The 15,532-nt window shown below is 30.7% G+C and overlaps 2 protein-coding genes across 2 annotated transcripts; both read right to left on the bottom strand.

Annotated features, from left to right (window-relative positions):
- Window positions 1-8,772: 8,772 nt before the first annotated feature.
- Window positions 8,773-10,103, bottom strand: LOC131179247 (F-box/kelch-repeat protein At3g06240-like). Its single transcript, XM_058145478.1, has one exon. The coding sequence runs from the start codon at window positions 10,016-10,018 to the stop codon at window positions 8,792-8,794; it is 1,227 nt and encodes a 408-aa protein (XP_058001461.1). The 5' UTR covers window positions 10,019-10,103; the 3' UTR covers window positions 8,773-8,791.
- Window positions 10,104-14,319: 4,216 nt separating this feature from the next.
- Window positions 14,320-15,003, bottom strand: LOC131183223 (intracellular ribonuclease LX-like). Its single transcript, XM_058153579.1, has 3 exons — window positions 14,929-15,003; window positions 14,645-14,840; window positions 14,320-14,558 (listed from the first exon to the last, which is right to left on the bottom strand). The coding sequence occupies exons 1-3, from the start codon at window positions 15,001-15,003 to the stop codon at window positions 14,320-14,322; spliced, it is 510 nt and encodes a 169-aa protein (XP_058009562.1).
- Window positions 15,004-15,532: the final 529 nt, after the last annotated feature.

The raw sequence follows: 15,532 nt of genomic DNA on the forward strand, positions 1-15,532 counted from the left end.
TGGATTAAGAGAATGTATAGGGGATCAGCTCCCATATATGTATTGTTTGACAGTGTTGAGTGTGTAAGTGCTCCAAATTGCCTTTTTGCTGTTATGATATGAAAATATTGACGTTGTTGCATTTCACTCTACAGGGTGCATTAGCTTTAAATAGCTATAAAGATTATAGTTAAAATTGATATTTTACTCTCTGAGTCGAACGCTCACTCCTGTTCATTATTTTTCCAGGCTATAGGAGGATTATTGTTGTGGTTAACCTGCTTTTCTTCTTCGCAGGTCGTTTATTAATATTTGTGTAATTCTGTTAACTCTTAAAATTTCTGCATGTGTTAGAAATATTTATTTGATTTGGGTCTATAATATAATTGTCATGTTGGACCTGTAAACTTATTAAATGCATGTATGGTTGGATGGGATGAGGGAGCCGAGCTCCCATTTATTTTTATGACATTTGATTATATGGAGGGTGAGCTGAGCTCCCCAAATGATTATATATTGTGTGTTTATAGGTCGGGTGAGTTAAAAACTTCCCGTTAAATGGTCCATGTTATGGCCGAACTCTGTCCGGTTGAATTCTTGAAATTGGGCCCAAATGGGCCTTAGAGTTGGGTTGATGAATAGTTAGGCTTACTACGGGCCTCGGGAGCTTTAGGCTGGCTCAGGTCCTAGTGCCGATCAGGCCCATAGGTTGGGTCGTGACAAAATAGCTTTAGAATAAATTATTTGAATTATTTAATTTTTAAATTATAAATTTTAAAATAAAATTAAAAATAAAAAATAATTTAATAATTTATCTTGGAAGTCATACAACTGAAATATGATGTTAACACAATTAGAACATGACTTTTATATATATATATATTCTTTTCTTGTATTAGCTATTTTTTCAATATATATTTTATAAAATAAATTATTTTTAAAATCACAATTTGAAAATAATCACATGGACATGTATCATGTCCTTATCCTTATTAAAACATTAATTTTAGTCTAAATTATTTAGCCAATCAAATTATTAAAAAAACAATTAAAGAAATTAATCCTTTTGGTGTAATTTCTAATGTAAAATAATTATATTCAGTAGATATTATAATTTTAATGTATAATTTCTACATTCAAATTGTTTTATATTTAAATCAATGAGAAGAAGAAAACCCTTTGCTTCACTCTTTCCAGTATACTTCCTTCTTTGCCTTGAGATTTTATAAGGCCATAGTCTACAAGACTATTTTCCTTTTTGGGAACTTATCATTTCCAGGTTTAAAAAAGATGATTAATCAATTTGTTGTTTTTATTGATTTCAACTTCCCATCCCATACTTTAGTTTAGAATTTGAAGTTATCATCAACGTATCAAAACTAGCAATCTTTCAGCTAAATTTTGTGACTTGCTAAAAATAGATCTTTCACAATGCAATGCTCTCATCTCAGCAGTAAGGTTAAGGTTTTCTCAATGGTCTAATTTTTCTTAGGTATAACCCAAGTGCAAAAATCTCTTTAAAATTTAGATGATTGCACAATATCTGCAGTCTGGACGCAATACATAGCAATTGCTCAGAGTTGAATCCCTGGAAAACATGAATTCTTAACTCTAAACAGAGAAATTGCTTGAAAATAAGTCTTCTTGAAAGCCAAACACGGAACATGGTTGCAGGTCATATGTGGCTGTATTTCTCCTTTAAATTTTCAATGGACAATATGTAGACTAGTTGTAACTCTATTACTCTCAATATTCATTCCATGAAGTTGGATGATTAGGAATATGCACTTCACAGCTGGTATGTTCTCAGAACTTGTAGATATCCAATGTGTCAAACAACTCCGTAAAGGATTCCATAAAACAGGTACTATCATCCAAATAATTTGATGTTCTTTGAACAATTTAATCTTTAAATACAGCAAACAGATGGAATTGCAATATTTACCACTTGAACTGCAAATACAAATGCAGAATATACACTCAAATTTACAAGGAAGAAAAGAACTGCAATGACACCGTGGATTAGAAAGCTGAAAAATGGGCTTATCCAACTTTTTAAACGTTAATAACCTATTTTGTTAGATTTTTAAAGACAATTAATAGCATTAAATTTAGATTTAATTGAATTATCATAAAATCAAATAACTCTTGACAAAAACTAGAAGCAGGCCCCTGTGTTGATGCAGTCAAACGGTATTGCAAATGGCTTGGGATCATACTCGACTTAAGAAAACCTTGTATCTTTTATATTGCCACAGAAACATCTTCATAATAAAACATAAAAGTAAGAAAAATACTATATATTTCCCAATATTTGTAAACTACTGTATTCATGGCTGGATGGCTTCAATAAACAAAGAGAAATGAGACATCTAACCTGGATACAACTGGTTAGGATGAGTATAATAAGGCTGGTGAATAAAATTAATCTCAAAAAGCTGAAGTCTTGACCATTCTTAGAAGCCCAAAAGGTGCATCCAGTTAGAGAGCAAACCACAGTTAAGGTTAGAATTAGTGCTTCAAGCATGACCATCACCTGTAGCAATTGGAATTAAAAAAAAAAAAAAAAAAAAAAGAAGAAGAAGAAAGAAGAAGAAGAAGAAGAAGAAAAAGGGACATTTTTTAAGCTACCAACAGCAAGCAAAAGCTACTCAGGTAACATAATAGGCACTTTCTAACCACATAAAAATGGCACATAATTTTTGCTGGCAATAACATTTTAAGATATTAGAGTCATAAGACATAACAATGCATATCTGTTGAGTTTAATGTTGTCATTTATTCCTGCATTCATTCGCAGGGTCCCATGCCTCCAACAAATGAGGCTTATCATTTATAGCTAGCTAATATAAAAAGCAATGGCAATGCCTCACAATTAAAGGATAGTCCCTTGCACAAGGAATTTTCAGGGATTTGAGTTAGCTTGTTATTTCTGCAACCAAAGATGCAAAATTTAGAATCTATTAAAACAAAGTATGAGAGGAGAAATCCTGAAACACTTATCTTGCTGCAAGTAAAACTTGCAACTCGTGTAAATAGGGACCCATACCAAGCTACCCAGCAGAAAAGAAGAGATCATTAACAATGAAAAGTAAGAGTGTAAGATCAAGAACTTGATGAGAAAGTTCATGTTAAAAAGAAAGGCAAAGAAGGATATAAATATATGCACAGGTCTTTATTATATTAATTCTCATTTAATTCAGTAAATATGAATGATTTAATCTAATAGTTTCACCATGAATCTATCCAAAGTAACTTAGTAAACCACTTTCAATATAATTAAGATGCATAGCTATTACATAGGAATGAAGGATTACATGGGTAAGAGAAAGAATGAAGGATGGTAACAAAAATTAACAATGATTAGCGTCATGCTTACAGAGCATTGTGAAATGAAAAGCAAGTTGAATTACTCATCCAGTTAAATTGACATCATATAAGAGAATTCGAACTTGACCATGTAACATTTACCTCATTCAAATGAATTTTAAGTGCAAGTATGAGATGTAAACAAAGTAACAGATACTGGGTCACCAAACAGAATCTCAATGACATGACATCTACATAAACATAATAAAAAGAAAAAAATGCCAGCATTATCTGTAAATCAAAACCAAGTTCTCTAAGCATTCTATTTGAATTCCATGAATTGCATTCAACATTTGAGCAAAATAACAAATGCCAATTGTAACATTTGGTAGATCCATTCCCTCTCTAGACTGCAATTACAATTCTCCTAAGAAGTACCTTCTAAGTTCTACAACATACAGTCAAGCCCTTAAAAGCAAAACTTAGCACGAGTATCAACATGTATATATCAAGCATAATTTCAGTTAATATAGAAAAACCAAACCAAAACAAACCAAAAAATAAGAAATTTTTACAAATCAAACTGCACCATGGAAGAATTAGATATTTGGATCTTGGAACCTTTTGCAAGTTGGGGAGTAGCTTGCCCAGTTGCAGCAAATTCTGACTGATCACATCTGAGCAATTCCACAACCCAAGTATACTTCCAAAGGGTGTTAAAAAAGAACTCAACGAAAAACCTTGATTGTTGCTTTCAAAATGTGACTCTGGTATGGGCAAGTTTGCTTTTCAATTTAATACATAACACAGCTACCCACCAAAGGCCAGTGTTTTGCATAATAGGCACCAAAAATTGTTGGCAATGAAAGAAGTATAAGACTTAAAATGGATACCTAGGAAGGTTCATCTGATTATAACTTCAGCATCATGCTAAACTTAAGATTCAATACATTGGCAAGTCTAGATGAAAATGGAGGGAAATGACATATACCAAATATACAAATAGGCAACGGACAGACTCTAAACCTCAAAAAATATTAAGAATGATGTGTCATATTTCTAAGATATTTGCCAAATTGCAATGGGATAACAAAGTGGGAGAGAGAGAGCAATAAATAAGACATAAAACTTACCCAAGATTGAATATGATAGGTGGAAGAACATATATAAAGAATAGCTCTTCATTGAAGAGAAAAGGGTGAGAGCTTTTCCTTTAGTGATTAGCAGGATAATAAGCCCAGTATGGAGGCCCTATGATAAAACAGCAAGATAATCAGCCAAATGCCTTCCATAAGCCCAAACCAAATCTTCAACTAACAACTTCACAATTACAGCAATAAATTGAATTTTAGTGTCAATTTAAAAACCAACTATACGTACAATATACAGAGCAACTCACAATGAAAAAGGTTGTAATTGACTCATTCATCCATCTATTCTTCTTAAGAAGATGAACGATGAGAATGCAAGCACAAAGGAGTGCCACAAACAAAGTTATAGAATCAAGAGGGGCTATTTGAAATTTTATTTTAGAAATTTATGTTCTTTGAGATTCTTGTGGTGTAAAGTACAATTTAAATTGTTTGTCTTTATAAAAGACCTTCTGTTTTTTCTGTAAATAATAAATATTTTTTAATGTTTTTTTTATGCCATTTTAGTTTCTCTGAAAAATTTCAACAAATAAAAATGGTTAAATATGATCAGACGGAAACTGTTTTTAGCTCTTTTGGGCAAAAGTAATATAGTATTTAATTTTGAGGATTTGCATGTTAAATTTAGGACCCTTATTTAGAAATTTGATTTTTCCTCTGATTTGGTTTTCTTTAGTTGCTAATGAGGCAACGTTCGCAGAAGCAGTTAAACATGGATATTTAGTACCACTTCACTGTTCCATATTCTCTGACCAGCATACTCCAGTTACTGCTCACCAATGCTTGGTTAGAGAAGATGATAAAGAGGCTCCAAGCTTCCTTTTCGAGTCTGTAGAGCCAGGCTGTCGGGTTTCAATTGTTGTAACAAACGTTCATTCTTTCTTGTTTTGGACATAGGTAAGAGTCTCTTACATCATATAAAATTATTATTATTATTATTATTATTAATGATATACTAATGGCTTCAGGGACTCTACAGTGTCATTGGAGCTCAGCCAGCAATTAAAATTGTGGCAAAAGAAAATAAGGTTACAATAATGGACCATTTCCAAAATGGAAGTATCTATTAGAAAAAGTGTCACAACACGAGTCATAACAAATGCATAGTTGCAAGGTGAAAATACCTTGAGGATAGCACCAGGATTGACTTTGTTGAGAACATTCTAGAAAATGACACCATTTCTTAATGCGAGGCGAAACTCTTGCTCAGAGGGATCTTTGGGTAGAGTTGCTGATGTACCTTGGTCCATTTGCCTTAAACCATACTGCTGCCTGGTACCTCATTGAAGCTGAAACACATGAAGGATTGATATTGTAGTCAGATTTTCTAGCCCCTTTTTTTTTTTTTTTTGAAATTAACCTTGCCGCAAGAACTTGTATCAAACCCTTTTAACTTTTGTACAATTCCTTATGTTTTGGTACATTGGAATGTTTTGGACGGAATTGCCAGACATTGTATCTGATCTTCTAAGGAGATATCAATTGAGTTTCTATTTTCATTAACATCTGAAATTTACATTTTGGCATTTGAACTCCCAACAAATGGGTTGGAGTATTTGGTAAACATATAGATTGGAGCAGCATTTGATAATTCCGTTTCATGATATAAATTAAAGAATATGATGTTCTTAATTCCCACCAACCCTGACCTTTCATTTATAGTCCTGGCTATCAGAATAGAGACCATACTTACTCTTTTTTGAAACTACTTACTGACCCACATTTTAGAAACCATGCTACATTGCTGATTGATGAGTTTTTTGAAGATCCAATGACAATACCAAGAAGAATTTCAGAGGGTTGGAAACGCCAGGTTATTACTGAACTTCCAGAAACTTTATGTGGTATGAAACTTTATAGATGAATTGAATGTTCTATAATACTCTTTTTGTTTTTCAAAGCACAATTCAGTCATAAACTTATCAATTCTTTGAATATACAGCCTAATTAAACTACTACTGAAGATTTTATCTAATGATTGGGCGCTTAGCTTGCAATGTCCAATGTCAAATGATATATAATATGCAAAAAATTGGTAATGTCACTGTACATTGCTACATTATAATCTCCACCAGAATTGGCACAATTAAAACAGGTTTTGCCCTTTTACCAATGAATTATCAAAATTGAGGATTAGACATGGGAAGCTCTTCTTTCCTACACTTTTTAAGCTATCAAACAGAGAACCAACCAGGAAAAGAGGAAAATGAGCATACCTTTTCATGATAACATGTTCAACATCTGAGAAAACAGTTACACCTTCATCACCCAAGACTAGCAAATTCCCCGTAAATAAAAATAAAAAAATAAATAACACATGAAGGCAAATAACTAAACATAAATTACAAAATATCCAGCTTTTTAGTAAGAAATGTACCTTTTGGTTTCCAATGACTCACCCGCCAGCCATCATTATCTTCATTATCAAGTAGAACTTCACCTTCAGTAGCTTCATATTCTTCTTCAACAGATGTGATAAAGAGTAAGGAATCAAAAAGTGCTTAAAAACAAGTTAGGAACAGAGATAATGACAAAGTATTGCAGCAGCAATGAGAATGGAGGAATTTTATTTATCAATATTCAAAATACAGGTGAAAATGGATACAAGATCATTCTCCCACCCCAGCAGTAATCACACTGCCCCCAAGCTATCTATTAGCTGGAAGAAAATAGCCACAAAATAGTTATGACCCCCACTCAACTCTATTCTCTCAATATAAACTTTCCTAGCTGCTGCATCGCATACTCCTGAGAATCACTCCAACGGAATTAAGCTGAGCTGGCCTCCTTCCACAACTTTCTTGCTTCTTCTAGAATACACCCTCTAGATTCTCTTTTCTCTCCCTTTAGGTTCTGCTGGGGAAGGATTTGCATCAGGATGCAGGTCTTCACAGGCAGGGAACTAAAAGGAAGCTCGTATCTTGTCATGAACTTACATGGTCAGTGTAGAAATTTTCTAGCCCTAAAAAAAAAAAAAAAAAATGCTAGTGGTCCATATTTATTCTAATTGAATATGGATATATTTTCACTTTTTCAGTGATTTCACAGGACTAAAACTTGTACTTCTTTTAACATTCAAAACAATGAGACTTACAAATTCCCTAAACCATATTTTCTCCTAAGAATAACAATAGCCATCCGTCCTGGTAAATGCCATAAATGTATACTAACATTTTTTACGATTCTTGAAAATTGCATAACTAAATAGAGATTGTTAAAAAGAAAAAATGGTGGAAGATGGCATCATTTACCATTCCGACTTCTGAGTGATAAAAAACTGTTTTTCTGGAAGCAAGCAAGACTTCCTCTTGCTTGGTTCATCTGATGCCCTTTCAAAAGGGAAGAAAAGAAGAACCAGTGATCAAAAACTGTTTGTCATCACTGGAATCACGTCAGCAACCATGGTCTTACTTTCTGCCATTTTATGGGACCAATACTGAGCAGGCACCCACAATACAATAGCAAATAACCGTCTCACAATATAAACTTCTTCTAAAATTATCAAAACACTCAACAACACCACAAAGGGCAATCAACAGATGTAGTGAATTCAAAAATCACAAAATCAAAGATTAGGAACAGAGAAAAAACCAGGTACAGTAATGTTCCCAAGCCAAAACACCTGTTTGAAGGCACTGAATATTCACTCAATTTAATATTTAAACAGTAAATACAAATGCAGAATATTCACTCAAATTGATAAGGAAGAAAAGAATTGAAAAGGACCATGTGGACGATAAAGCTGAAAAATTGGGCTTAACCAACTTCTATTGCTTTCCTAATTTCCTAAAAATAAGCTTAATATATGAGAACTTTTTAATTTGTTATGATATTATCACATTTACACACAAAATTCTAATTTTCAATTCTTTAAAAAGTTTTATCAAAAATCAATCTATTTTTGTGCAAGCAAACATAAGGCTAAGTTATTCCCAGCAGCAACATAAGGTTTGAACCAACATAAAGATGTACTTAAAGAACATAAACACAAAATTTTTTTTTTTTTGGTTCACCTTGCCAAAGTCTCATCGAAATCACACTAGCTCCATCAAACACATTGTCATTTTGGTTCTTCGAAGTGCCACGTGTCAGTTATAATACACAAGCAAAGCCAAATTTAAAAAAAGTAGTATTAAAACTTTGTACGAATTGTAATAGATGGAAGAAGAGAAATTTAATTACAACAAACTATTAAAGGTTTGAGAGCATATTATAGAGCTAGTATAAAAGAAGATAGTTGAGGAATAAAAATAGGAATAAAAGGCACTCAATGAGAGACATTTATAAAGACATGATAGATAGGATGCACAAGTGAGATCAAATCAAGCACTAGAGTTCTAATGAAAGAACCTTCAACTTTGAATTGCATCTCCAGAATTTTGCTCATCTTCTAATTGGTTTCCACCTTTCAATGGAATATGGGACTCCCTGTAAGCGACAGTTTGCAAGGAATCCCATGGTACACGTCCACCCACTTGAACACGGGCAATTGCTTCCGCAGTAGGGTTCCAAACCAGCAGCTGCCCACCCAAATCTGAAAAAAATAGCTCACCATTCCTTGAAAATCCCAATGGCAAGCACGGGCGCATAACCTCAGGGTATGCTATGGTAAATAATTTAGTCCAAGACTCTTTAACTCCATATTCAAGCAATATCCACAACTCAACATGATGAGGAACATGGAGGGGCAGAGCAACATACTCATTCAAGGAAAAAATTGACTCAAAAGAATCGACAGGATCTGGTAGACCTGTTGTTTTGATAACCTCATTGCACAAGTCGAAAGAAACAATTACATCTTCAGGACTATGGTATCTTGTCCTCCAATGAAATGTACCATTTGCACCCGTATGGCCTCTATGATCATTAAAAAAGCCATCACGATATTTATAAGAAGGCAAAATCCAAGCATTCAAAGTGACATCAACTTTTCTCCATGTATCATCCCTTAGGCTATATATCTCCACCAGGTAATCCCATTGGGAATCAACAGATGAATATTCAAAAATCCTGAGAACTTTGCAATCACTAGTTCTTGGGTCAAATCCGAATTCTACTATTTCCAATGAAATAGAATGATGAGGAGGACGCGGAACGTTCGATTCAGGTAGGATCTTAGTTTCTGTGGTTGTAGGGTTCCATAGAACGATGTTACTCTCAGAGTCATAAATATCATCCCATAATCCTAGCAAATTCTCAATGTAATATACATCACGGAGACAAATTAAACCATTACAGCAAGAACCCACAATGTCAATAAATGAACATTTTTCAATTATATCCTTTGGATATGGTATCTCCTGAGGAGCAGACAAATCGATTGTATCAGAGGAGAGGAAGGAAAAAGCATAATCCTCAAAATCCTCAGCGTTATAATCCTGAAATTTGACAAGGACACGGGGATTGGCATTCAAATCTTCAGAATCAGAATCAGAGAGTAGGTTCTTATATATATAATTAGGATCAGAAAAGAGAGCACACCAAGATTTGCAGACGCACCTGAATCTGATGAGGCATATGACGGGTAATCTGAACAAGATGTTGAGTACCAAATGTTTAGGCAGATAATCAACAGCCATGGTAGATACTAGTTTTCTTGATCAGAATGCCAAGAAAGATAGCCGAAAGAAGAGAGCACACTTCTCACAAATATCAAATTCTTAGCCACTAAGTAAGAACACTGATTTGGAAGCTTTCAATGGCATACTGATTTGGAAGCTTCCAATTGTATACGACATGCCATATATGGCTTAAAAAAATAAACACAAACATATAATTTATTACTTAAATTATAATGACATATCTTTATATTATTTAAAAAACATGTCTAAGCTTAGTTTGAAATTTTAATCAAATTATTTTAAAATTAAATAATAAATATTTTATATTTTTTAAAATACATATTTAAGTTTCAAATTTTAGAAAAGGGACTTGACGCTCAATATATCAATAGGCTGTAACCAGCATTACATGGAGGTTTTAGAAAAGGGTTTAAAAAAAAAAAATAAAGAAAGCTCATGGTTAAAACAGCAAGTCTCGCTACCTAAAAAAATTGTCTCAAGCTAAACAAATCAGTTCTTAGTTGAGACAGTTTGCCCACTTGAACCGTAACTCCGAAGACCAAAGAGCAATGTTAGAAAAATGGAGCCAACCAAAGAACGTTGAAGTAAAAAATGACTCAAACACCTAAAGCAAAACTCCAAGAAAAATTGTATCAAGGATCCGAGTAGCAGCAACCAAGCATTATTTGAATTAATTGAAATACAAGGTCATGGAAGTTAGAATCTCTGAGACTATGGGGAAAGAAAAGAAAAGAAAGATATAAAGCCCACGACTTCTCATCTCTTATAGCCAAAAGGGGTAGCCGAACGAGGAAGCTAACACTTACACGCTCAAGATGACGTCTTCCTTCCAACCCAACAAACTAAAGACATCCCCAAAGTTAAGATCTACACTCTCATAGAAGAAGCATACCTAATGCAAAAGAAACACATACAAATTTAGATGATGTCCTTTCAATTTCACATAGATCTACAAGCAAAAATCCATCAAAAACTATATACAAATCAACCCATTAGAGGGGGGCTGGATGAACCCACATTCCAAGTTCAATATCTTCTTGTGTTCCATAAACACAACTCAATTGCATTAAACAATAAAGATTTTATTTTTTTTAATTATTCTCAAATAAAATTAGTAAAATAGGATAAAAATAAAATAAAAACCATAATCCTTCTTTTTATTCTATCCTTCATTTCCTTTTCTGATCCCAAAAGGATAAAACCTCTATTCTTAGAAAATAAAAATCACAATTCTATTATTTTAGATTTTAAAAAGTTTATAAAATAAAAGATATTAAAATTTTAAATTTAGTAATTAATTACAAGTTAAAAAGTGTTAGGCAACCATGCATCTTGATTTTATTTTATATATTTTTTTATGACCTCTCATATTCGGTAACTCACTGGTCTGATTATTTTCAGAATTGAGTTACTATTAGGCCTATATAAGGGAGCTCACCTAGTGTGATTTTTATAAAATTTTTTAAAATCTTATTATATCATTTTCTTTTTTTGATTTATTTGGTATTTTCTTTAGTTTCATATTATTTTCTCTACCTAATAATTTTTTATAAAAACATTTCCTATATTTTTGTAAATAATAAAAATAATGAAGAGTATTTTTTGAAATTCTAATATTCCACCCTTCCCACTTTTAAATTTTTTTTTCAACTTCTTTCTATTATATAGTTAATTTTTTTTTAATTTTTGAGAATTTTAGTTTGATTTTAAATATTTATTGTTTTTAGTTAACAGTAAAAATTGAAATAAATTGATAGTCAAAATTATATCTAAAAGAGAAACCAATAATTAAAATTATATCATGTTAACTAATTTAAATTAATTTTGATTATAGGTTAAAAAAAATAATTTTAACACCATTCTAAAAGTGTTAAAAAAAGTTATAATTATAAAAATTTGAAACAAAATTGTTAGTATTAAGCCTTTAAATTATATATTATTATTTACTATTAATAAAATTATTCATAAGTTAGTATTTTTATCTATATAAGTATTTTTTGAAATAAGACTTATAATACGATTAAAATTTTAATATGTTAATTATATATTGTAAATTAAAAAAATATAAAATAATTTGATCATTTTGTAAATTCCTCCATTCATATTTTTATATTTATTAATTAATTATTATAAAAGAATATAACATTATAAGTAAAAAATTATGCTACTGATTTAATGAATTTTTATTATTTATTAATTTATATATATATATATAATGTAAATTAAAAATTAAAAAAATTAAATTATTTAAAAAAATTATATATGATAAATATATTGATGAAAAGTTAAATTATATAATTTAAAAATATATTGTTATAATTATATATTATAGATTAATTTTATTCTTTAATATAACTCTAGATACTCATATATTTACATAATTAAATAAAATTAAAAGACAAAAAAATAAAAACTTTTATGTTAATTATCAATTATAATAAAAACTTTTAATTATATCCATTTAATCATGAACCTTTCCATATGTTTTCAATTTTAATAATAAATTTAATTAAAAATAATTAACTCATCAATTGACAGAAATAATTCTAAATTTTCATTTATTATCAATTTTAGCTGCTTCTTTTAGTTTTATTAAGATATTCAATAATTTTAATATTTTTGTTAATTTTAGCAAAGTTTATGTTGATAAAAAAATAATAAATGAATAATATATCTAATATTATTATTTGAATTTTTAATTTTTTTTCTCTTTTTTTTTTCACTTATACTTTTAATTCACATCTTTCTCACCATTTTGTTTCAAATTTAAGGGAAAAAAAAAGAAAAAAAATCAAATATTTTAAAATAAAATATTGACAAATAATAAAACTAAAATAAATGTAATTACAATTTTCAAAATCATAGATAAATTAATTAAAATAATATTTTTTATCAATTTAAAAATAACTGCTAAAATTATTATAAAAGTAAAAATAATTAGCTAATATTAATAATGTATGTAAATATTTAAATTATTTTTATCAATTAAATAATACAATTAGTCTAATTTCTAAAATTAAAACTAATATCAAAGTTTGAGATTAAATTAATAAAAATAAAAGATTATACTAAAATTAAAAAAATTTATAAAGGTTTTATTTTTTTCAATCATTTAGCCATTAAATAAAAATATAAAATTTATATAAATAGATAAAAATTTGAATTGAATAAAAATTTAATTAAAATTTTAATATAATAAATAGTATAAAAACTATAAGGGTATTTTATCATGCCTATTATGCTGTAGTTACTCAGCCTGATGTATAAAAGTTATCATTATCAAACGCATCAACTAACCAATATCTTGGTTATTTATTGAACTTGGGTTTTTTTAAGTGTATATATATAAAAAAAAAAAACAAATTTGTCTTTCTTTTTTTTTATGTAAATAAAATTAAATTATAGTTAAAGCTGAAATTGAAAGTGGAATTAAAATTAAAATCTTATTGAAGATTGATTTTAAAAATAAAATTAAGTAAAATTGAAAATTAATGTAGAATAAACACATCTAGCAAGACACGGCAAGGATTCTCATTCTAATTCAGCTTTGGACTTCATCCATAAGGTAGTAGTTGTAGAAATTGAAGATACCAAATTCCACATAACTATATATTATCGAAGAAACTAGTTGTAAGTCGTTCTTAACAGTTAATTCTTGCAAAGTCTCTCCCTCTTCGTGTTGGGTTGAAGAATCAATCTGCTGCTGTTGACGAGGCACACACCTCTCTGCATTTTGGTTCTGGCACAATTTTTATTGAGTTGGGTTTTGGAATTGGAATCTACCACATGCACATCTCTTGAAAAATTGACTCACTTTCCTTTTCAACAATCAGAGGAGCATTTGGGGTAATGGGGATATTGACTGGTGTGTCTCGCATTCTAATGGCTTCTCAGGATCAGTTGGGACAAAGTTTGTTTTCACTCTCTCACCACAGAATACTGGCTTTAAATATTATGTTCAATATAAATTCAACTTTAAATTTAAAACTCATCTTCGATAATACGAGCATAATCATTGCTGTGAAGTGTTAAATTTAATCATTATGCCATGCAAAACAGTATGTAAAATGTCTAAAATTAGAGTACTTCATATGAGCAAAGTCATTTACATTATTAGCCAAATATATATATATATATAACACCAGAAAACAACAACCAAAGTAATATAAAAAAACCAGAGGTAAATTGGAGACTTCAGCTTTAGAACAGCCAGCTTTTGTTAACTAGACGGCCAAATGATTGGCTCCTCTCCTAGCAAACTCAATTTTAACATGCTTCAGCTTTTTGGCAGGACTTATTCATGCTGAAGGAAATACAACTTCATCTCCTGTCTTGCATCCAAATACTAATTCATTCTCTGGCATCAATGAGCAGTCTTGAAATTGTTCTCCATTCCTATCAAGACAGAAATATACTTGAAATAACATCTTCTTCGGAATGGACTTTTCTTTATTGCAATGTATGATGGGTCTTGTCAGGTGGTTGAAAGCTCTTTTAATATCATCGATATTGTATTTAGCATTGTTTGGAGTAATGCCTGTTCCAATAAAAAGAATTTTAACAAGTTTTAATACTATATAAGATAAAAACAAAAATATTAAGAAAATATAGAGTAATTACTACCTGCTGTTTCCAATACTCTGAGAATATTTACTTGCTCAACCCTGTCTATTGATTTCTTGTAGAACTGGAATAGGTCCCAACCAGTGCAAATGCCATGTTTAACCCACTCATGTTCCCATAAGTCAGTATTAGACTGTTTGGCATCGAAATTTGGCCACAACTTGTTTAGCTCACTAATAATGGGAGAGTTAATCAGCTGTAAAATAATTAAAAATAAATAAATTGTTAATTTTTGAGAATTAGAACACTAAACTTTAACTTTATACAAAAATACATGCACATACCTTGTTAGCATCAAAGGGAGGTCCTTTGCATTTCTTAGGATTAGGACTATGGCCACCAATATTGACAGGCCACATTCCATGGGAACACTAGATTTACAATAAGACGGTGGCCACCAAAACACTAAATAAAAAGCATTATATGTGGTCACACTAGCAGCAATAGTAAAAATATAGAGAGTAGTGAGTGCGAAGATATAAGTAGGCACCTTCATTGTTGGTTTTGAAAAGCTTATAAGTTGGTTTTGAAAAGAGAACATGATATGACTCCTTTATATAAGGAAGAAGGATTGAGTTTTTGAGCTCGATTGCTCACAGTAGGGGAAAATAGGAATTATTTCACTCAGTACGCAAGGAGGAAGATAGTAAATATTTGTTTCGTATGCATGGTAATAGTCCTAATAAATATATGTTCCGTATGCATGGTAATAGTCCTATATGTGTGCATAAATTTTTGGCATAAAACAAATGGCATGTGAACTTTTATAGTGAAAAGAATATCAACAGATGATAGGATGCTTGTTAATATGTGATCCCCATGACTATTAATTGACAGGATATCTTATCTTTCCTTATAAATGTGATATTTTATGGATAGAATATCTTA

This window comes from Hevea brasiliensis, chromosome 1 (genome assembly GCF_030052815.1).
Source record: "Hevea brasiliensis isolate MT/VB/25A 57/8 chromosome 1, ASM3005281v1, whole genome shotgun sequence".
NCBI lineage: Eukaryota > Viridiplantae > Streptophyta > Magnoliopsida > Malpighiales > Euphorbiaceae > Hevea > Hevea brasiliensis.

Bases quoted from the DNA above. Each gene is read 5' to 3' on its own strand.
- LOC131179247 (XM_058145478.1), bottom strand. From the start codon at position 10,018: ATGGCTGTTGATTATCTGCCTAAACATTTGGTACTCAACATCTTGTTC.
- LOC131183223 (XM_058153579.1), bottom strand. From the start codon at position 15,003: ATGTGGCCTGTCAATATTGGTGGCCATAGTCCTAATCCTAAGAAATGC. The intron at 14,841-14,928 runs GTATGTGCATGT...ATTATTTTACAG, and splicing joins CTCCCTTTGATGCTAACAAG to CTGATTAACTCTCCCATTAT. The intron at 14,559-14,644 runs GTAGTAATTACT...TTATTGGAACAG, and splicing joins CAGAGTATTGGAAACAGCAG to GCATTACTCCAAACAATGCT.